The 22,437-nt window shown below is 38.0% G+C and overlaps 1 protein-coding gene and 1 long non-coding RNA gene across 2 annotated transcripts; one reads left to right on the top strand and one right to left on the bottom strand.

Moving 5' to 3' along the window:
* Nucleotides 1-1,215: 1,215 nt before the first annotated feature.
* On the top strand, nt 1,216-6,751 carry LOC131542292 (uncharacterized). Its single transcript, XR_009271688.1, has 3 exons — nt 1,216-1,880; nt 3,578-3,652; nt 6,612-6,751. It is a non-coding gene; the product is annotated as an uncharacterized LOC131542292 (long non-coding RNA).
* On the bottom strand, nt 5,644-16,174 carry kcnj3b (potassium inwardly rectifying channel subfamily J member 3b). The gene is made up of 3 exons (XM_058778827.1): nt 14,518-16,174; nt 13,931-14,147; nt 5,644-7,288 (listed from the first exon to the last, which is right to left on the bottom strand). The coding sequence occupies exons 1-3, from the start codon at nt 15,193-15,195 to the stop codon at nt 6,564-6,566; spliced, it is 1,620 nt and encodes a 539-aa protein (XP_058634810.1). The 5' UTR covers nt 15,196-16,174; the 3' UTR covers nt 5,644-6,563.
* Nucleotides 16,175-22,437: the final 6,263 nt, after the last annotated feature.

The following is a 22,437-nucleotide window of genomic DNA, read 5'->3' on the forward strand; positions in this document are numbered from 1 at the left end:
ATTATTTTCCATGTGCTGTCAACAGCAATTTGCAAGTTTTGTGTTGCAAAGAAGACACTGATAGCACTACAAGACTGCAATATCTGTATTAAGTCATTCTGTGGGCAAACTAAAAAGTACCGGGGACAGAGATGATTCATAACATATCATAAGGACCTTTGGCTGGCTTTCTGAACATATTGTAATTGCAAACTAGGGGCTGTTAAATTGTAGAATTTTATCAACTGATTTAACAGTGGACTTCTACTTTGTCGACGAAAATATTACTTGAAAAAACGGCAGAGGGCGCCAAAGGAATTATAATGTGATCCAGTCTTTTGCAGTGAGAATATTAGTGATAGTGATTCATCCTAGTGACTCGAATCTTTTGAACCCGTTAACCAAAAATATTTGTTTGCAGATTATATTATATCATAATATCAAATAAACACAAATGTCTTTTTGTCTGTTTAATGACTTCCTCAACCAATATGCCAAAATGTGGACTGAAACGAGTCTTCTAACCAATATTGAAATATGCACGTTTACAAATACACTGAAATTCGAGAAATTACCACAATTTTATTGAATTCATTTGATCGACTTTCAGAGTACACAAACGGGATGCCGTGTTAGTTCGTTTCCTAACGAGATCGTCTTGTTCAGTTCCGTTCCCATTCTCGCTCTCGTTCACCGAATCGTTTAGTCAAGCGGTGGTCAACCCAATGCAATGTTCCTGCACAGTTCATAATCGAGTGCTATTTGCTCATCAATCTTGAAGTGTAAAGACCAGCTTTTTAATGTAGCATGAGCTGCAGGTAATTATTACTGATAAATAAATATCGTTATCATTATAAATAACATCCAATATACCAATACACCGACCTGAGAATCATTTCCCATGATATTTAATCTGTTTAGAATCAGAACCAAATGCCGGGATCGCGAGTGAATCACTCGTTTGATCAAATCGATTCAAAAAGTCGATTCAGTTTGATTCATTCGAGTAGTTCGAGTATCGCTCTTCGAACGATTCGTTTAAATCTACGGACTCGTTCACGAACGAAACTCTTGCCAGTGCAAATAGCAAATTTAAATGCACGATTCTGTCTGATAACAGAGAGTGAAATACCAAACTAGGCATTTTGTGTATCTTCCCACCGCTGCACATATAACATAAAACAAGCGTTTAAGGATGACGAAGATACTGCTCATAATGACAGTGCGGATGCAAATCTATTTTCCTTCATCTCACCGCTAAGAGGGGCGCGAGAATGCTCCTCCGCGCGAGCCCGGGGCTCTGGCGTTACCTAGCAACGGCTCCCATACTGTACTCCCGCTCCAAGTGCCTGGCTGCCTTCAACTCTGGCGCTGTTTCTATTTCTGTTGTAGCGTTGCAGTCGCCGTCTGGTAAAACATTCATAGCACAGTCCTCTTAGCATGTGGCTCGTGCGGTAATGTTTCAGTTTGAAGCACTACCCTACCCAACGCGCCGCAGAGTGATACTGACAAATGGCGCGTCAAATGATGGGTGACAGACCAGTTAATCATGGGCTGCCGTCTCCAGGGACGCGCTGATTGAGTCTGATGTAATGGATGTTATTATGGCCAGTGACATGACAACTGCGACCTCGTGAACGGACGTCTTTCCCACACAACCATTGTTAAAGCAGGTGCCGAAAAAACGTGATAACGGCTGTTTCTCTCAAGCTTTTGGTAAGGGGAACAAGCAGAGCTGAAGAGGGAGGGAGAGGATCGAGAGAAATGGCAGTTGCATAAACTGTCACAGTGATGAGTTCTTATCATTATGGCTCCAGACACGCAAGGGCTGCCGTTAGGCCGTGACAAGGTTTAACGCCCCCATGATTCCACATGAACAGCTTCTACAAGCGCAATCGTGTGTAAGTATCAAAGTGGTCCAGTGCACAATGGTGCATCACACGTATCTGTTAGCATCAAGGCCTCTTGACCCGCAGGCACCGAGGTAAACTGGTGGAGCGAACACATTTCACAATGCCTCAGAAAATGGATCGTCCTTTACACCCACACGGTTCTTTCAGTCCAATAACCAAATGCTTTTTTAGCTGTTCATCAGCCTCTTTGTTGCTGTTGTTATAGCCTACGTGTGGGCTCGCCGCTCGCGTCTTGTGAGTTGGTAATATTTTGATTAGGCCTCTTTTAGAAAACCGAGACCTATAACCTTTTTAATACACTTAAAGGGATAGTCCACCTGTCACGTTCCAAATCTGTACGACATTTTTCTTCTGTTGAACATAAAAGAAGATATTTTGAAGAATTTTGCTAACCAAACAGTGTAGGTACCCAATGACACTGACCATTAGGCTACAAGGACAAAAAAAATACAATTAAAGTTTTTGAGAACAGTTCTGTTTGGTTGCCAGCTTTATTGAAAATATCTTCTTTTTAAAACCTTTTTAAAATATGTGAGTGTTATGGATCAATGCAAATTATGTTTAGTACACTATGAATAATGAGTACAGGGGTATTTTGTGTATTTAGAGGAACTATGGATCTATTTACAGCTCTGATTGCAAAATAATTGATTCTTTGATTCTGACATGAATTGAGGGTTGACTCCCAAGGTTGGGACTCTGCAGAAGATTTATTCTATTCAACACCATCACTAATGTTTAACTAATTTGATGTCAGAATAAATCTAATTCAGAGATCAATTGTTCACCACTTTATGACCTAGATGCCTTACCCTTGTCAAGTCCGTTCACTCAGTGTAGTCCCATCTTAACTAAACCAATCTTATTTTTATGACTTAATAGATGTTATTAATTTAATTTAAATAGGTTCAACTTTTTTTCTACAAAATGTAGTATGTGTTACAAATAATAAAGGAAGGCTTAAAAATTTCCAAAAGTGGGGGTTCACGGTGATGCCACTGAAAGATCATTTTGGGTTCCTCAAAGCAACTTTCAGTGAACAGTTCTTAAAAGAACCATTTTTTTATGAGTGTGAAGAATATTGTTATAATCTAAATAATATTTTCCACTATAAAGAACCATTTGGGGAATGGAAAATTTCCATGGATGTTAAAAGGTTACTCCACCCCAAAAATCCTGTCATTAATTACTCACCCTCATGTCATTCCAAACCCGTAAATTCATCTTCAGAAGACAAATGAAGGTATTTTTGATAATTTCTGAGAGATTTCTGACCCTGCATAGACAGCAACAAAACTACCACGTTCAAGGCCCACAAAGGTATTAAGGACATCAGTGAAATAATCCATGCGACATCAGTGGTTCAACCTTAATTTTATGAAGCTACGAGAATAATTTCTGGGCGCAGAAATGAACTCTTTTCATTTTTATTTTCTTCTGTAATTTTATCAATGTCAGTTCTGTCTACAATTGCTTAAAACATTCTCTGGTAATGATACTTTATCTGTCACACAGAGAATTTTATTTTTGCTCAAGATTAAAAAATAATCATCTTCATTGATTCCAAACCCTGGCAGCACTAGATCTATTAGCTATGTAATCTTTCATCAGTCTTTTTCATCAGAGTATTGTCTTTAAAAAGGCATGTCTATATATCTAATCATCCCTTTTCTATACTTCTACAGAACAATTAAGTGTTAAATTGAATGGATGATCTGCCACAAACTGTCTGAAGTGCATCACGCGGATACAACAAGCTGGTAAGTGGCACACTTCCTCTGAAACGCACCTCAGAACAGACAGCACGTTGTCCCTGTCCCTGCAGGGAACATCCACACGAATGGAGCGTTCTGTTCCTACAGTTTGATGCTGCCCTCATGTCCATCCAGCCCTTAAGCCATTATTTATCTGTGGCAAATGCCATCCTGTGCCGACCTCAAGAGTTAAACAAAGAAAGTTGCCCTGGACAGGACCCTTTTTGCCCTGTGTAAATTAAGTTGCTTTTGAACTGGGAAGATTAAAGATGTATGCAAACCAGTAAACACGAACAGTTGACCCAGACGTCTGGAGATTTGAATCACCTTTAAAACGGCAAAGATTTGATCGCGAGGATTTGCCTTTGTTTATCTATAATTAATGAGTTAGAGCCTTTCTCCATCTACTCCATCATCAAAGTAGTTCATTTTAAATGAGCGTGATTTAATTTTCACCATCGGAGAGCAGAAACAATTTAGGAACTCATTAATGGCTATTTGAAAGTACATTAACTTAGCTAATCTCATATAGGATGGGATTAAATCACTAAGTATGGAACTGATGAAATGAAATAAGGAGCGTTTGACATCAGGCTGCAGGGGAAAATAAATTAAAAGGGACGGCAGGTTCTGAGAGCTCTCTGAAGAAATGAGCAGGTCACAGCAATAATGCTCTTTAAGCAGAGCAGGTTGACCTTCACAAACCTCTTCTTTTCATCTGAATCTGACATTTAGTGACAAGATAATATTCTCTCAGCTCCCTTTCAAACACACACAGACACACGCATTTTTATAATTAGCTTCCTGCTGATAGAAGTTCAGGATATTGGTCCCCTGTGGAGGGGTAATGTGTTAATGTTTCTTAGGGAAGTCGTATCGAGGGATTCATTTAACGGTGAACTGCGTGGAGCTCCTGCAGCTTGTATATCTAACGTAACTCTCACGCATTGTCTATTTCACACTTCACACCCCCATTTCATTTTGTTCTGAAAGGCGAAGCAAATAAATGTCTGTATTAGATGCAAGCTGACTTTTGCAACTACGACTCGGGAAATGCTTTACGGTTCTATATTTTGCATAGCCACTGGGGTACATGGAAAGGACAAACCTGCCCATTTGTTACAGAAAAAAGCTTTGTTATTCAACTTAATCGTTATAAATAATAAATCACGATAAATAAATGAAAGCTCACGTGACCTTTTACTAGGCAGACGTCTGTGTTTTTTGTGGCACTTGCCTGTTCCATTAAATGTGAATGAGTCGTCGGTTTTTCAAAATTCAGTTGAACAGCTGTAAAGTTTTCTGTTATTACAAACCACAATGATGATTAAAAAGTAGGCAAACTTTTTTCTAAATTTAGCTTTCTCTGCACAGAAAATAGATGTTCTTTCATTGAAATAAAATAGAATTCTCAGGGCATTTGAAGCAATCTAACACCTCCAAAGAGCAGCATCGAGCAGCAAGCTGCCAGTCATCCACACAGCTGGGTCAAACCAGATCAAACTGCTTTATTTGTGGGGAAGACCTCTGCCAATACCAATGAGCTTATATGTGTCGAACATGGGCAAGTCCACCCATAGCTTTGATTCATTTTGGACTTTGTTTGTGATGATGGATCAGGTGGAGGTTTATCCTTCAGTAGTTTCCTTTTATAATAGACTTGTTACACATCACAACACATTTATTACAGTATTATAAACCACTCCAACTGCCATTCTAATATTGGTCAGAAGTAGAATAGAATGTATTGAGAGAAACACAATTAGAAAACTGTAAAACCATTGAACGCTAACATAACATAAGGTACAAGATTTTTCCAGTCAAAAGTTCCACTGCAATTTATAATCTTATTGCTTCGTTTTTCAAACACAAGAGTTAAACAAAGCCATAACAATGTTGACGAGGTCTTATCTATAAAGAATATTAAAACAGATATACACATCCATTGTGCTCTTTTCTGTCTTAGATGGGTTTACCCCCCCCCCCCCACTCCACGTTATCCATTGTACCCATTGCGATACTCAAGTCATTCAGGTCAGGAAAATATTTGAACATTTCAACTAAGTTTAAACTTCTAAACGGAGAACAGCAGGAAACAATCATTGACAAAACATCATATATAAAGTTAGAGCCAAATGTGAAATACCGTGAGAAAAACTTATTCTTCCACAATTAGCTAATAAAAGCTTTAAAAAGTGTGAAAACTTTTTAAAAGCTTTCCTAGACATATGCGATGGTAGGTATTTTGCATTTGGCTCCTTATATTTAAGGCTTATTCTTTGATGTGAGATAATCTGGCTTGATTATGAAATGATAGATCATGCAATAGATTAAAAAAACAAAAAAAAAACAAGAACAAAACCTGAGTCGGTTCATCCAAAAATTTGTTACATTTCCATAAATGCACAGCGCCCATTTCTTGAAGTCTTAAAGACCACAGTAACTAATCTCTCAATGTGTTATTGTGTACCTCAATAACCGATCCACTGATAAAAAAACAAAAACAAATGGCTAACTCAGGTTATAGCCATTGGCTTCTTTAGAAACATTAGTTACCATGGATTATCAGTGAACACTGACATTGCATTCTGATAATTAGATTAATATTCTATTTTAAGATATAAATAATATAGGCAAGCCCCCAAAACGAGTTTGGCTATTAGGCTAATATAAAAGAGATATACTGAATAGTCTTTAAATAGTGTTGAGTATTGTTATATTATCTGCAATTAGATGTTGAAAATGAATTCTCCTTTCATGCTGTTTGTGGTAAAGCATGCCAGATTGTGCAGAGGATTAGCATTAATCTAATATTTTATCCATATATAAATTGCTATAAGTATAGATTGTCCCTTTTACTTAATTTCAGTTTCAGAGGAGGTAAATGGGCAAAACGTGTATACATATAGAAGTCAATTCATTTTAAACTCAAGCCCGTGAACCTCTCTGAATTCATTTTTCTCAGTTTGGGAGGCAGATGACCATCCATTCGTCCTCCGATTCCAACTCCACCCACTCCGACCCCTCCAGCCAACCTTTGCAATTTCGGCGGCAGATCTGTCACCGATTGGCTGATGTGTTCTGCCCCGCCCACCAAGCCCAGCTTGGGAGCCAGTCTGTCCTCATTGGGGCTCAGGCCAGCACTGATTGACTGAAGCCTCTCTTCTGCCACGCCTGGAGCCGAGCTGATTCGCTGGAGTTTGACAGGCAGGTCACCCAGGTTGTAGGTGATCTCCGAACTCATTCGCAGAAGCTTGCGGGGCATTCCGTCCCGGATGGGGGCCTCCCTTCCCGTAAGCCTCTGAAGTTTGGCAGGCATTTTGTTGGTTGGCATGGGGGTTGCTATATTGATGGAGCCGGTTTCTGCATCGCTCTGAAGTTCCAGTCCTTCAAGAGTGCTGCTGCCCTCTGTCACCCCACCTGCGCTGTGGCACAGAGAGGGTGCCGTCAGAGGCGAGGACAGGAGCAAACTCTCCTCTTGTTCTTTAACGCTGTGCGGAGGTGTGGGAACCTCAAAAGTGCCATGAAACTGCGAATAGTCGACCTTGAAGAAACCTTCCTCCAGAGAAATTACCGGGAAGAATCGGTGACCCCACAAAACCTCATCCTCCGTGTACGAAGTACGAGCCTGGCATGTCATACCTAGGATAATACAAGAAACAAATGAATTTAATGAATGAAACAAAGTGTGAGCGAAGGCAACGGTGCAGCTTATTAATAAGAATCTACATCAAGTTCTGTGCAACAACAAATCTGTTTCAGAGGAGTGTACTGTGCAACAATGGTTGGGTGACTAAAACTAATAGATGCATTACTGACAGGGTGTGCGTACACACACACACACACGAGCGCATTTACTGTTGAGCAACACCCACGGGAACGTCTGTTCACGGTCCATTTGGTTGCATGAAAACAAGAGCTTTATCTGTGGGAAATTCATTAGATCTGTGTATCACCCACACCAGCGAACATCCCTCCTTAATTAAAGCGTGCAAAGCCTTCACTATAAAGAGCTCATTTTATGAACCCCCTAACAAGCGAACGGATTTGCAACACGGCGTTCTACATTAGTCAATAGCAAGGAATCTAAGATAAGACAATTGCCGACTGAAAAGCAAGAGTACTCTTGATGACACAAGAAGGGTGCATTTTCCTTCCATCTGCAATTGCAAAGACAGTCCCTTGAAACCCAGCATCCGTATGTCTCCATGCAGGAGTGTGGTTCTTTGTCTACCTCTGTGCCTCAGTGCAGTAGGGGTCAGAGGAGAGGAGATTTGAGATGTTTGCAGGAGAAATACTGTTGAGGACTTTGTTCTATACAGGGATTTGAGCAGCTGGATGAAGGTGCTTAGAAAGCGTTGGGACCGCTGTGCCGTTCTCCTGACAGAAGGAAGCAGACGTGGTCTAAAAAGAGACGGTTGCCAAGTGCACATTATAATAAACCTCAGACCTAAATATAAAAACCCAGCAAGACAAAACATACATTATACATTTTTGAAACTCAAGATCGTTCTTTTTTTCTCACGTCGCCGCCTACGACCATCGCACACCTACACACTCTCACACACACAAACACAGGCACGGTTATAACCCTCCCTTACTACAGTAAAAAATCCCTGCTTTCCGAGCTGACAAATCCTGGGCTTAGCAGTATAACATAATATTATTCATCTTATGAAATATTTAACAGGCTTTCTGCTGTTTGCTGGGAGAGGGGAAGGTAAGGTCTCTGCCGGAGTTGAAATCTGGTCTGGCTCACCACGATTTCGGCTTACATAATCATTCCATATTCTTCCATTACGACAAATTTCATTTCTGCGTTTGGGAGGAACGTTCGCGCACATTAGCTTCCACCAGAAAAAAAAAAAAAATGGTACCGCTACACTCCAACATCTGACAGTTATGAGAACAATTTATATTTCCAAGAGGGATAATCTGTTTCTATGGTGACCGTCATCAAGTGTTCGGTTCCATTGCCACAGAGGTGCTCTGCCTGACCTGTTTCTGTCATCTCTGTCTTTCTCTCTTTCACTCGCTCCCTCTCTATCATTTTCCCCAACTCGCTCCACATTCCCTCCTGTCCATTTTAGTGTCTCTTCCTAACACACCTATAGCACTAACCATCATTATCATCACGACTCCCTCTCGGTCCCTATCTCACACTCTCTCTTGTTGTCTCTCTCTCTGTGGTGTGAGATAACAGTAAACTCTACTATCGGGCTGCTCTGAACGGTAATTGACCATGCAGCTGGGCCCAATTCTCTCCTGTATCTCGCTGACACACAGTGTGTGGTCCTGAGGGGATGAAGCAGTGCCTCCCTTTTGATTTGCTGAGGCCCCTTGGGATGGTTGCGCCGAGCTGCCCTGTTTACTCTTCACCGCTGAAAGCACAAGAAATAAAACTGGAATTCTCAAACCACAGGCCAAGAACTAAAAATAAAAAGTCAATGAATAATGCCAATACATTTTTCCTCCAAGCATAAATGGTTTATATTCAATGTTACTCAGTGTGTACTAAGACAACTCAATCTGTCTCAGCGTTATTTGAGACACTGTTATAGTTTTTATTAATAGTTTGATTTAGTTTTTATTTTATATTATTCATTTTCATTTTAGTTAACGTTTTGGTAAATTTTTTAGATGTTTTTGTTAATTGTATTAGATTTTTTTTTTTTTAAATACAAATAATTTTTTGGTTTTAGTTATGTTAGTACATAAAGTTAAACTAAATGAAAATGAGTTTCTTGAGCAAATTATCTGAAATAATATTTTTTTTTATATTTAATTTTATTTCAGGTAATTTTATTTGAAGGAACAAGAAAGTTTTTAGATTTAATTAACTATAATACCCCTAATTTGGCCATTCAACAGCAGGCAGGTGTCAGGCTGGTCTAACCACCATGTTATTATTTTGACCTGGACAATTTAGTGACAATAACTGCCTTATCAGGGATCTGATAAAATGTGACAAAAACAGTCACAGATACTTAAATCATTCAATAAATAACACTCTTAAAAAGGCACTTATTTCAGATGTTTTATCTTATTTACATCATATTTAAAAGTACAACTGCTCTGTCACACTAAGGCTTGCAGAGAAGTGTACAGATTGCATTTAATCAAAATAGTTTGACACTACAATCTTAGCATCGGGCAAATCTGAGACATGCTGTTTAGTCAAAACACATCAAAACAATCTAGAATCTCATTACGTTTTTATTGTTTGGTGTAGATATGTTGGAAAAGTAGTTTGAGGAAAAGCCATGAAGTTTGAAATTGAAAATGGGAGAAAGAACACTTTTAAGATGTAATTTGCATGACGAGGAACAGGGATTGGAAGCTCTCCACACTGCAAAAAATCATATATATATATATATATATATATATATATTTTTTTTTTTTCTTGTTTTTTTGACCAAAAATATCCAAATACCCTTAAAACAAAGATTTATTTGAGAATTAAAATCTGTGTAAGGTATTCAGACTTCAGGGAATGTATTCTGAATATATTTTACTTATAACCCTGATCTATAAGTGATATTTTAACAATCAATAAATGAGTTTTTGACATGAGACTTTTTCCAAACAGTGACAGTTATTGTGACAGAAAATTCTTGATTCAGGAAATTTGTAAAAATGGGTCAATTGCTTTAGAAACATACTCTTCACATAAGCATAATTATCATTTAAAAAATTGTAAAGTCAAGATTTAAAAAATGCTAATGGGGTGAATAAATGACTTGTTGAGAATTCTTGAAACTAATAGACACTAAAACAATTAATGGATTGTAATAACGAAACACTTGATAGAAATACTTAAAAAATTAGGTGAAATGCAGTCTTATGTTGTGGCCTTGTATCAAGCAATGCTTTAATTACAAATCTAGTTTTACGGTCTTAATTCACCATGTTATTACCTGCAGCTCAGCTGGGATAACATACTGTTAATAATGCTGAGGTCAAAATGTCTATATCTACTGATAAAATATGTTTCTTAAATGCATTTTAGATTGAATTAGTAAATATAATTGAATTAGTTTTAGAATAAAAGAAACATAAAATGTCAAGGGTCATGCAGACAAAAGTGCAAGTGCTTTTGTTTATTTATTCAAGATTATAAATCTTAAAGAATTTACATCTCAAGGTTATTACATCTTCTGAAGATGCATACTACAAACGATTGAAGGACAAACACTATAATTTAATGCAGTCTACACTAAAATTGCTTAATATTCAATACCCATTAATATTTCTAATGGCTAGATTTACATTAGTTTCAAGTAATTTTTTTCTTAACACATTCTGTTTTTGCTTAGTATCAGGAATATTTTTGCTATATTTAAGAGACGCATTTTTGCAGTGTAATGTGAAAAGCTGTAAATAATTTGACAGATGTGAATGCTGGCACAGCTGTCATATTTATCTCTGAGGGCAATGGATGGCTCTGGGCTGTTCCTCTGAGACTCCTTGGCCTTGAAGTAACTGCCTCTCTCTGCTTGAAGGAAATTAATGTATTAATGTCTAAATCTTCCTCCTGCCACATTGTGAGAATCATATAGAGAAGACTGGGATTAGTTGTCACACTTGTTACTCCAGAGTCCGTTTCTGTATAGGAACACACACCTTACATTTTCAGCTATTTCCACCGTGATTGTCCAGGAAGAAAGATACAGTTCACTGAACATACCTTTAGTGACAACATGCTCTAATAACAGTGCTGGGGTACACCAGTGTGTAAAAATTGTACCTTTAGGTCTATAACAGCTTGTCGTTGAGGGAGTATGCTCGAAGGCACATCTTTGTACCTTTTTATCCCTAAAAGGTTCATTGTAGTAACGTAATTGCATATTTTGCAACTCATATGCAGCTTTTAGGGGTAGATAACTTACAAAGTTGTCCTTTTAGGGTACTGCATCTGTGACAAGCTGTTGTACCTCTTAAGGTACAATTTTTGAACATTTTTTCTGACAGTGTGGGTTGTTATCGCAATCTGTACCTGCCATTTAAAAGCCTATCACTGTCTATTTAATGGCTCGTCAGCTAAATTTAAAAAGTACAACAATTCATGAAACGTCAAAAATATAAAAGGTAACACCATTCAAACTATCAAGCCATTGTTTTTGCCAGCAGATTTATGTTGTCTTTTTACAAAAATGCAACTATTACAGAAATATGAAATGTGGTAATTTTAGTTTGAAAGACAGAAATCACAAAACAATGACTCCAATTTAAAAGAATAGTTCACCCAAAAATGAAAAAATGTACTAACCATCAGGCCATCCAAAAGGTACATTATTTAGTTTCTTCATTAGAACAGATTTGGAGAAATTTAGCATTACATCACTTGTGCACCAATGGATCCTCTGCAGTGAATGGGTGCCGTCAGAAAGAGAGTCCAAACAGCTGATAAAACATCACAATAATCCACAAGTAATCCACACAACACCAGTCCATCAATTATTACCTTGTGAAGTGAAAAGCTGTGTTTGTAAAAAACAAATCAATCACTGAGATGTTTTAACTTTAAACCATTACTTTGGGCCAAAATATGATTACATTATCCATAATAACGCTTCCAGTAAAAAACCCCGGTGTCTTCTCACAAAATCCACATCATACAGTATTTGTTTAGAAATGCTTTCACTTACAAACAGTGCTCGATCTGTGCATATTTCTCTTCTGATTCAGACAATGTGATGTCACTGGAGAAAGCAATATTATGAATAGAGGATTTGCAGTTTTTCACATCACAAGATGTTAATTGATGGACTGGAGTCATGTGGATTATTTGTGGATTATTGTGATATTGTGATCTGTTTGGACTCTCATTCTGACGGTACCCATTCACTACAGAGGATCTATTAGTGAGCAAGTGATGTAATGCTAAATTTCTCCATATCTTTTCCGATGAAGAAACAAAATCATCAATTCATCAAACCAACATACAAAAACAATTAGCTTACTGAGATGTAGCCCTTGTGACAACTAGCCCCGGTATCGGCGATGTGAAATATGAGCTTTCATATACTGAGACGAGTCCAAACAAAGACTTTAATCCTGAAGATTAGAACTGAAGGACACAAGAACACACACACACACACACACACACACATATGCAGACCGTATTTGAGCTGTATTCCCACATGCACATGTCATAAACCTAGCTATAATTACAGGACATAATTAAAAATGTCTAATGAATTATTTGATAAGTAGTAATTAGTATTTGATTTGTGAGACTGATAAACACAAGTTTCGTCTCCATACTTCAAACAGCCGGTGAGACTTTACTGTATGGAGACCGCTTAAGAAGGGGCCGATTTAGTTGCTATGGAAACTGATTCACAATGGGGAGAACAGAGTGCTGACTAACTGTACATAATTCTGCTTTTTTTTTTCTTTTCTTTTCTTTTTTTACCCACAAATCCCTTCACTTTCTGTAGGCGGAATATTCAGATAAGGAAGACCGGACAACATATATGATTTTCTTGATTATGTTAATTAAATCAAACCATGGAAGCATGCGATTCTGAATCTAATTGAATATGTACATATACAACATGTATGCTGCAGAGATTTTCTGCTGTTGCTTGTTCGAATACTGTTTCTTACTGTAAGTGCGTGCTGTCTTTTATATGTATGGATCGATGTGTTTGACGCTGCAGGCTGAGAAATTAAAGGTGAGCTGTGATTTGATTGACAGGTGGCTTAATCTCTAAGCATGCCAGACTACGGAACCACGAGGCAGAGAGCAAAATGAAAGACTAACTTTGTATATCATCTCTTACATAACAGTCTCTCTCTCTCTTTTTCCATCTTTGCTGCAGTAGACACCAACATTCATTCTTTTATATCATAAAAAGCCGATTTGCACCAGCAAACTTGCTTCTGAAGACTGACTCTCACACACACACACACACACACACACTGAACCTTACATCTGTAGCACATCACCCAAACACCTTCACCCTGCACAAATATTCTACTATTGCGCAATAAAACGACACGCATAAGAAAAACATGAAAAATATAGGGATTTGGAAACTTGCCTGCAAGCAATGGTTTGTAAATAATGTGTATGATTAAATCAAAAGAAACATTTGCGTAATATTTGTTTTTCTATTTCTCAAAAACATTTGCGCATATTAAAAATGTATAGTGTGGAAATGTACTGGAAACATTCAGTGAATCGAATTTTAGCTTTCATATACAGGTTTCTGTCAATTTTTTGGTATCTGAGCATATTTGCTGCTTTGTGTGTGTGTGTGTGTTATTAAAACTCACCGGTGGTCTCCACAATCCCCTCTAAGATAACCACAATCTCAAATTGCTCTGTTTGCATGGACCTGAGCGAGAGGTCGTAGAATGGGCTCTTGGAGTCGATTACATGGCAGATCGTCAGAGGGGACACTAAGAAAAGCTGGTCGGCTCCGGTACTGAAACCAACGTCCAGCTCAAGTTGATCCAGAGGCAAAAACTCGCCTTCAGGAGTCTGGCGGGACTGTAGGGAAAGGTAGAAAAATAACTACTTAGGACAAAGCAGGGAAACGATGGAGTGTGAGTGAGAGAGAAAGACCGGGTCTAATGCATCTACAGTGATTCATAAAGGACTGTTGCATCCAAGTGGCATAGAGCGGATCAATACTTTGTCAAATCAAATTACAGGTCTTTCTCATTTGTCTCAGCTTGAGGTAATGGTTGTATTAGGTTAAAGAGTGAACCTTAGCTTTAACCCTTCGAATATTCAATGCTATGCATTTCTTCAGATTGAAATTCATTGATGCATATTTCTAACCTGCACATAGTGTGTTTTATGTTCCCTTTTCTTTTTTTCTTTCTCTCTTTTTAATTGGTTCCAGTCGTATACTCACTTTGAGTAGTTTGCAGCGTATTTGCGCGGAGACCATATGGCTGTTCCGCAGGTTCCCCACTCGGAACATCAGGGTCAGTTTGCCGTCACGCATGGAAATAGCTGCGTGCTCGCTGAACATCAGCGTCTCTGCGCGTTTCTTCGGCTGGGACATCTTGATGAACATGCAACCGATCAGAAAAGCGTCCACTATAGAGCCTAGGATGGACTGGAAGAGGAAGAGAATGATGCCTTCCGGACACTTGTCTGTAATGTAGCGGTAACCGTATCCGATAGTGGCCTCAGTTTCGATGAAGAACAGAAAAGCGGAGGGAAAGTTGTACACGTTGGCCACGCACGGTGTGTACTTGTCATCGTGGGCCCGGTTCAGGTCTCCGCGTATAAAGGCAATGACCCACCACATAGAAGCCATGAAGAGCCACGCCACCGTGTAGGTAAGGATGAAGATGAATAGATTCCAGCGCCATTTGAGATCCACGAGCGTGGTGAACAGGTCCGACAGGTACCGACTGGTTTCTCCTCCCAGGTTCCCGTGCTGGACGTTACAGCGGCCGTTCTTGTCCACAAAGCGCTGACGTTTCTTTTTCTTCTCGGGGGCCGCCTGGTTGAACCCGCCGCCGCTGGACGAAGTGGTCACCACTTGATAATCATCCCCAAATTTTTTCCGCAACGCTGACATCCTTCACGGTTAAAGTTGTGCCAGATATAGGCTGCGAGAATGCTTGGCGTGCTTGTTCCTGACAAACTGTTTTCGGTTTTCTTCACACTTCAGATGCACCAGTCTCCCGCATTTCTGGGCGGATGATTCCAAAAAAGTTATTTTTAGGGCTTACCGCAGGAGTTTGTCAATAGCAGCGCGTTGGTCTTGGGATGGAGCGATGCAGATCTCCTTGTCTTCTCCAAATCCGCATATCTAAAAAAGACTCACTCAGCCAAGGCTGTAAAATGTGGAGAAAAAAAATGGATGCGAGTAATTTGTAATCTCAGATTGGCTTGGCGCAGTCTAGCACCCTCCTCCACCTTTATCCACTCCTCCCGTTTCCCCAGGTGTATCGCACCAATTTGATAAGATGGTAGATGGTAGTTGGTAGACGCCCTAAGGATCCTGTCCAAGTTTTAACTCACCGCCTCTGCTGTTCCTCGCAGCTGGCAAGCTTTGTTATCTTGATTCTGTTCGTCTTCTCACCGTTCTCGGTTCCTGTGCACTGCGCGCCTCCTGCTCTTCAACTCCATCTCCAGCCCCGACAAATAAGAGAAACTTCTCCGAGAGGGTGGTGGAGATGGGAGGTGGGGGAGGGATGAACACGTGTTCTTGTGTTGGATACATCTTTTTTGCTGCGCTTGTAACATGCTTCTCAGAATAGTGCTGCATATAACGTAATCTCTGCCAGATCTGTTAGTTTATATCCAATATGCAGGATGCGAATTAGAGGGGGACAACCTAATTAAGGCTTATTAATTAATGTCCCCCAATGGAACTCAATGGAATTTTCAGATGTTGGTAATCACAAATTTCGAATTTGAATTAGTCGTTAAATACATGCTTTCAAACACATTTTGCATTAGGATGAGGAAAAAAACCCATAGCAACAGCAGCTGCTTGAGCACTTTTGTATAATGACAAATTTACATATCACAAAAAAGTGCTCTTTTTTTACGCCTAGAAGACCGTTCTAACCTGCTAGTGATGCCAAAATCGCCTACATTTTTTCGCGAGACGAATTTACAATCTTCAAAATAAAGGTTCCAAAAGGGGTTTTCGTTACAATTTAAGGTGTCCTTGTTACAATGTAATTATGCATTTAAGTACTGAGTAATATTAATTAACTACATGTAGCCTACTTACTATATGGTTAGGGTTAGGATTAGGGCTTGGATTGGGGTTAGGGTTACTTACATGTAATTAGGCATAATTTATTTTTATTATAATAGTAATTACATGTAACAGGTGTAACACCTTAAAATAAAGTGTTACAGGGTTTTTTCTTAGCTATGCAATTAGGTTCCCCAATCCCCAAAGAACCTATAAAGAACCTCTTGTGCAATGGAAAGGTTCCGTGGATGTTAGGTTCTTTATGGAACCACTGATGCCAATAAAGAACCTTTATTTTTTGAAAATTTTTAGAACTGCATCCAGAAATTATAACTATACAATCAGATCATTCTAGAAACAAGACAACGCAAGAATAACTGTTAATTCGGGATTTGAAATGAATTTGAAAAGGTAAACAGACTTGCGCACGTTGAACGAGCTGTCAGAGCAGGTAAAGTTGTTGTAAAGGTGTTACGTCCATTGCGAAATAGTAATAACCATATGTTACAGTTTACATATGATTTAGTTTTATGGTTGAATCTGTTTTCTAATAATAACACAGTTTGAACTACTTTGATCTTGCACTGATATTTCAGACAGAAATTTCTGTAAACAGTCCCACCCTGAAGGTCATCTAATATTTCACACCAATGTACAATTTATCAGAAAATAATTCATGTCCAGCCTTTAATATATTTGGCCTTTTAAGTGTCAAAATGATGGATGAAGATGATACAGGTGATGAATATACTGTCACATCAGTGTCAGATAGAGCAGAAGGAACAAGCTTTCTTTAACAAAACACATTCTTCATTTGATAAAGCTTTAGCAAACTGTTATGACCAGGGCTTATTAATGACCCAGCCATACATGTCATTTTCTGACACTATCTTAAAGAAAAAAGCTCACTGTACTTCTCTCTGAAACCGTATTTGACATCTATGTGTCCTTTTCCAACTCTGAGATTTTCCATCTCTTCCCATTTAAAGCCAGGCGGGGTGCTGGAAGATAAGGACACAATTAGTGTGTTATTTTGGAATCATGCAAATGACTCTCAGTCTATAATGGACTGACTCTGCTGCTCTGGAAGTGTCAGCACTATCCACAGAACGTCATCAGCTACACTATTAAAAATGGGGATGGGGTTTTCACAGTGATGCCATAGAAGAAACATTTTGGGTTCTCCAAAGAACCTATTAGTGAACATTATTTAGTAGAACCATTTTTTCTTAGTACGAAGAATATTTAAAAAATCTGAAGAACCTTTTCCCACTATGAAGAATCTTTTGCATAATGGAAAATTTCAGAGAACCATCAAAGCCAATGAAGAACCTTTATGTTAAGAGTGTAGAAGAACCATTTTGGGTTCTCCAAAGAACCTATTAGTGAACATTATTTAGTAGAACCATTTTTTCTTAGTACGAAGAATATTTTAAAAATCTAAACAACCTTTTTGACTATGAAGAACATTTTGTATAATGAAAAATTTCAGGGAACCATCAAAGCCAATGAAGAACCTTAATATTTTTTGGTTTCAGTGAACAGTTCTTAAAAGACCATTTTCGTTTCGTAGTATAATGAATATTTGAATAATCTAAAGAATCCTTTTCTCTCTGTAAGAACCTTTTTTGCAATGGAAAGTTTCCTTGGATGTTATGAGTGAGCATCTCTCTCATTCTCTTCCCCACCTCAGTTCTGATCTCTCTATTCATATTATTCAGTAGGTTGCACATTCACACATGCAGTATTGGAAGCTCTTTTGGAAGCAAATACAAATACAGGATGTGGCTATTTTAAGCCCTTCTGCTGAACCTGCTAGTTCAGGCTATTTTGTTATTGTTTTTGGAAGCATTCAAATCCAAGTGCACCATTAGGATGCTCTGTTTGTAGTGAAGTATCGGGTTAGTGTAGAACAGGCTTAAGGGTGTCTGTGCCAAGGACAATCCCATACACATGCAAACACCAACGGCATGCTTACTAGACCAAGCATCAGACACAACATGCACTTGTCTGAATGCTGCAAAAGCACATTGTGATTGTTAGCGTAGTGCAACTGCTTCATGCCAGCTGAGGTTTTCCTCAAGACACTAGCCCTGTCTTCTCCATAAAGCCTTAATGACCTAAAGAAACAATTACACTGCTGGAGGAGGACCGATGGAGCATAATGAAACGTGATGAAATATGTCCAGACAGCTTCTAATGATGTCACCGGTGAGAATGACACATAACGACTGGAGTAATGCGAGAGGACTTTACCACCAATGGCGTTGTAACTAAGAACGCCCTCTCTGACTCTCGACGAGAAAGTCTGCCTATTTGTTTACTAAATAGATTCATCGGCACAGTGGGAAGCTAATGACAGGTTGAGAAGGTCCAATCAGTAACTGTTATTCCTCTCATGTGATAATCACTAGATGGCAGAGTTCGTCAGAGTGATGCCTTTAAAAGCCCTGACATTAAACATTCCTGTCCCCAGAGCTTAGAAAGAGAAGCTATGTGAAGACTGTACCAACAGATAAATATCAACCAGCCAATAAATCTCAAGCATATCACGCATTTTTTTTAGATCAGAACTGCTCTCAGCTTTTTGGTAAGCAAAATGCATACTGTTATATAACTAAAGATATAAAATATCCCAGTCTTGTTTGACACAAAATGTTTATACGAAAAATATACATGACCTGCCTAGTACTCGTGTAGTTAAAATGCAAGACACACACTCTTAAAAATAAAAGTTCCTTATTGCCATTGATGGTTCGATAAAGAATCTTTAATATCCCCGTCGCACTAAAAGCTTCTTTATTGTGGAAAAGGTTTAAAATGTTCTTCAAACAAGAAAAACCTGAAAGGTTTTTTGGGGAACCCAAAACGGTTCATCGCTCTGAAACCCTTTTTAGAACTTTTATTTTTAACATATGCAAAGCTTTTAAGAAAATGGAGGCAGTTTTATTCATATTATGAGGAAACTACATCACATTAACTCACAAATATAAATGTTACGCCAGAGGAGTCACGCATCTTAGGTCATTTTAACTTCTACCTGATCAACATCATCATAAGGTTCAGTTTCAATTAAAATGCATCAACATTTAGCTGTTTTTCTCTCCGCAATCATCTCAGATGCCTCCTTTGCCTTGTTTCTATCTCTCCTGAATCTCTCCATATGACAAATTTCTGTACTCTTCCATCTGTAGCCTGTTCTACCCATAACCACCCACACTTCTTCCTCCTCTCTCTCTCTCTCTCTCTCTTTCCTCTTTACCTCCACCGCCCTCCACCACTGAGGGAGAAAAGCAAGCGCTCAGTGAAAGCATTTGAAGAGAGCGCATTTCAATGTGCACAGAAACACCCAGACAGGAATAGCACTATGTCCTGAGAGCACATCTCTCTCTCTCTCTTTCGCTACTGGATAGGTTTGATGATTCATATACACATAGAGAGGGTGATACGGGACAGAGAGGACATGCAAAATAGGCTTCGTGTGAGAAGACCCTCAGTGCTGCTCAAAAGACCCTTGTTGATGGACTCACTCCAGGAGGCGCATTGTGGGATGTGTTTACATTGCGCAGAGCCTGTTTACCGGGCTGTTGATTAAAAGGCCAGGTTTGAGAGGCTCTAAGCACCCTCCATGATCGATTCTTCCTCCCACTACTGAATGCTTCAAAAAAGGGGCTTTTAGGACTTATTATATGCCTGATATCTAAGAGCTTTGATGCTGTTAAGTGCTTGCTCAAGACACATTTAACCCTGAAAGAGCATAAAATAAAACATGACTAAGATGTAGTGATTTCAAAGCAATACAAATACTATAACTCCTATATGTGTTATAGGAGCACATGGATGATTTATTGTGCAAGTACAGTCATAGGGGTGCATGGATTTTCACCTGAGACTGTGTAAACAGAAGCATATTAAAAAGATTACCTTTAACTGCCACGTTGCACAACCCCCTCTGTGGCTTCTAATGGAAATATTGCTCCCATATATTTCCATGGTAATCCTGCTGTTCTCTATCCATATGTTTACAAGGACATCGCTCATTCCTCAGGGTTTATATGGTTTCATTAATTATGGATTTCCATCTTCAAGTTAAATCCAACTGTGAGTCACAGCACGGTGACTCAGTATTTGACCATGTTGGATTGTTTAGGTTGATTGTCTGATTAAAATGTGTGAACGGGATCTTGTATAATCAACATGGCTGTAATTAAAACACTCTTTTCTGCATCCATATGACAGTAAAGAAAACAGCATTCATTTGGACACATTTTAGGAGCAACTCTGCCCTCTGCTGCATGTGTGACTGCAGACCACCTTATCACAAATGATACTCAGTTCAGGTTTCAGCTAATTAGCCTCCAGTTATCTTGAGCAAAACACACATTAATAAATAAAGGAAATCATATGTAATACTTCAAAGTCAAATAAAACAGGACTAATTCATCTAATGCAATAAGATTAATGTGCAATTAGTTTCCCAACGTTCTGCAAGCTAACTGTAACATTTATTTCTTAAAACCTTGCTAGTATCTATTTTATGTCACTGGTACTTACATGAATTATTAGTAAGTATTTCCATTACTGACTAGAATATTATTATTTTTTTTCTAATTTAGATGCAGATCACTATCTGTTCCACTGATTCTGGTTACTATTCCAGTTTTACTATCAACTATTCATTGGGTATTACCCAGTTATCAAAAATATGTTTTGCTAACGTTTCCATTACACTGTAAAAAGTGATAAATTGACTTAACTTAAAAAAATTGAGGAAACCCGTTGCCTTAAAATGATTAAGTACATAATAATAAAAAAAAAAAAAAAAAGTTAAGTCAACTTTCACTTTTTACAGTGTAAGCTATAAAAATGTTATTGCTTAATGTTCTTTTTAAACATCCATTTTTTTACATGTTTTATTTTTCCTGGTTATACGAATGTTAAGGAACATTCTATTTGATCATTTTGCAAACATTATGGAAATGTTACTTTTGGATTAAGTAGTACACTGTAAAAAGTGATGTTGACTTAACTTAAAAAAATTTAGGAAACCCGTTGCCTTAAAATTATTAAGTAAATAATCATTAAAAGAAAAAAAAAAGTGAACTTGACAATTCACTTAACTTATTTATTTAATTATAATTTACTTAAAAATGTTAAGGCAATGGGTTTCCTACATTTTTTTTAAGTTAAGTCAACATCACTTTTTACAGTGTAACATTTAAAAAAACAAACGTCCAACTAAACTGCTTCAGGAAAAAAAGTTTCATAAAAGATGTATTATTTTTTTTTCTGTGCTAACATTTTGAAAACATTATTAAATACGAAAACAAACATTCTATTAATGTTACTGGTTCATAACTTTGAGAGAACCTTACTAGAACATTAGCCAAAGTTAGCTGGGTCACTCAGGCTATTAGTAACTAGTAGTATCTGCAGCTTTACTAGTACTATTATATCTATTTATGAGATGGTACAAAACTTGTATCACAATTGTTATTAGTAACATATCTTGATAGTTGCTTTTTTACTTATCAGACATGTACTTTACAGACTGGTTACTTTATGGCTCAATAAATCAGTTAAAAATGAAAAATGTTACTAAAAATGTAATACACACTCGTGTCTAATAAATAAGTAGGCTACTAGTTTCTTTTGAATTGTCACGAGTAATTAAAGAATAAGTAGTAGATCATGACTAGTTATGTAGTTACAACTGGAGTGTGTGTATACTCATTTTTTAAGTACTAGTAATTCAATGAAAACACACTCCTCTCTGTTGGAATGAGTAGAAATTGTGGTCAAACTTTATTTTAAGGTCCAATTCTCGCCATTAACAAACCATTAACTATGACTTTTGCCTCAATCAAGTCGTAATTTGCTGCTTATTAATAGTAAGGTAGTTGTTAAGTTTAGGTATTGGGTAGTATTAGGGATGTAGAATATGATCATGCAGAATATGTGCTTTATAAGTTATAATAAACAGCCAATATGTTAATAATAGGCATGCTAATAAGCAAATAGTTAATAATGAGAATTGGTTACCCTAGTTTCTAATGAAGTCATTACTGACTATTAAAAAAGTAAGTCTACGTTTATTCCGGCCTCTAT

Source organism: Onychostoma macrolepis, chromosome 06, assembly GCF_012432095.1.
Source record: "Onychostoma macrolepis isolate SWU-2019 chromosome 06, ASM1243209v1, whole genome shotgun sequence".
Taxonomy (NCBI): domain Eukaryota; kingdom Metazoa; phylum Chordata; class Actinopteri; order Cypriniformes; family Cyprinidae; genus Onychostoma; species Onychostoma macrolepis.

Bases quoted from the DNA above. Each gene is read 5' to 3' on its own strand.
- kcnj3b (XM_058778827.1), bottom strand. From the start codon at position 15,195: ATGTCAGCGTTGCGGAAAAAATTTGGGGATGATTATCAAGTGGTGACC. The intron at 14,148-14,517 runs GTGAGTATACGA...CTTTCCCTACAG, and splicing joins TACGCTGCAAACTACTCAAA to TCCCGCCAGACTCCTGAAGG. The intron at 7,289-13,930 runs GTGAGTTTTAAT...GTATTATCCTAG, and splicing joins GGGGATTGTGGAGACCACCG to GTATGACATGCCAGGCTCGT.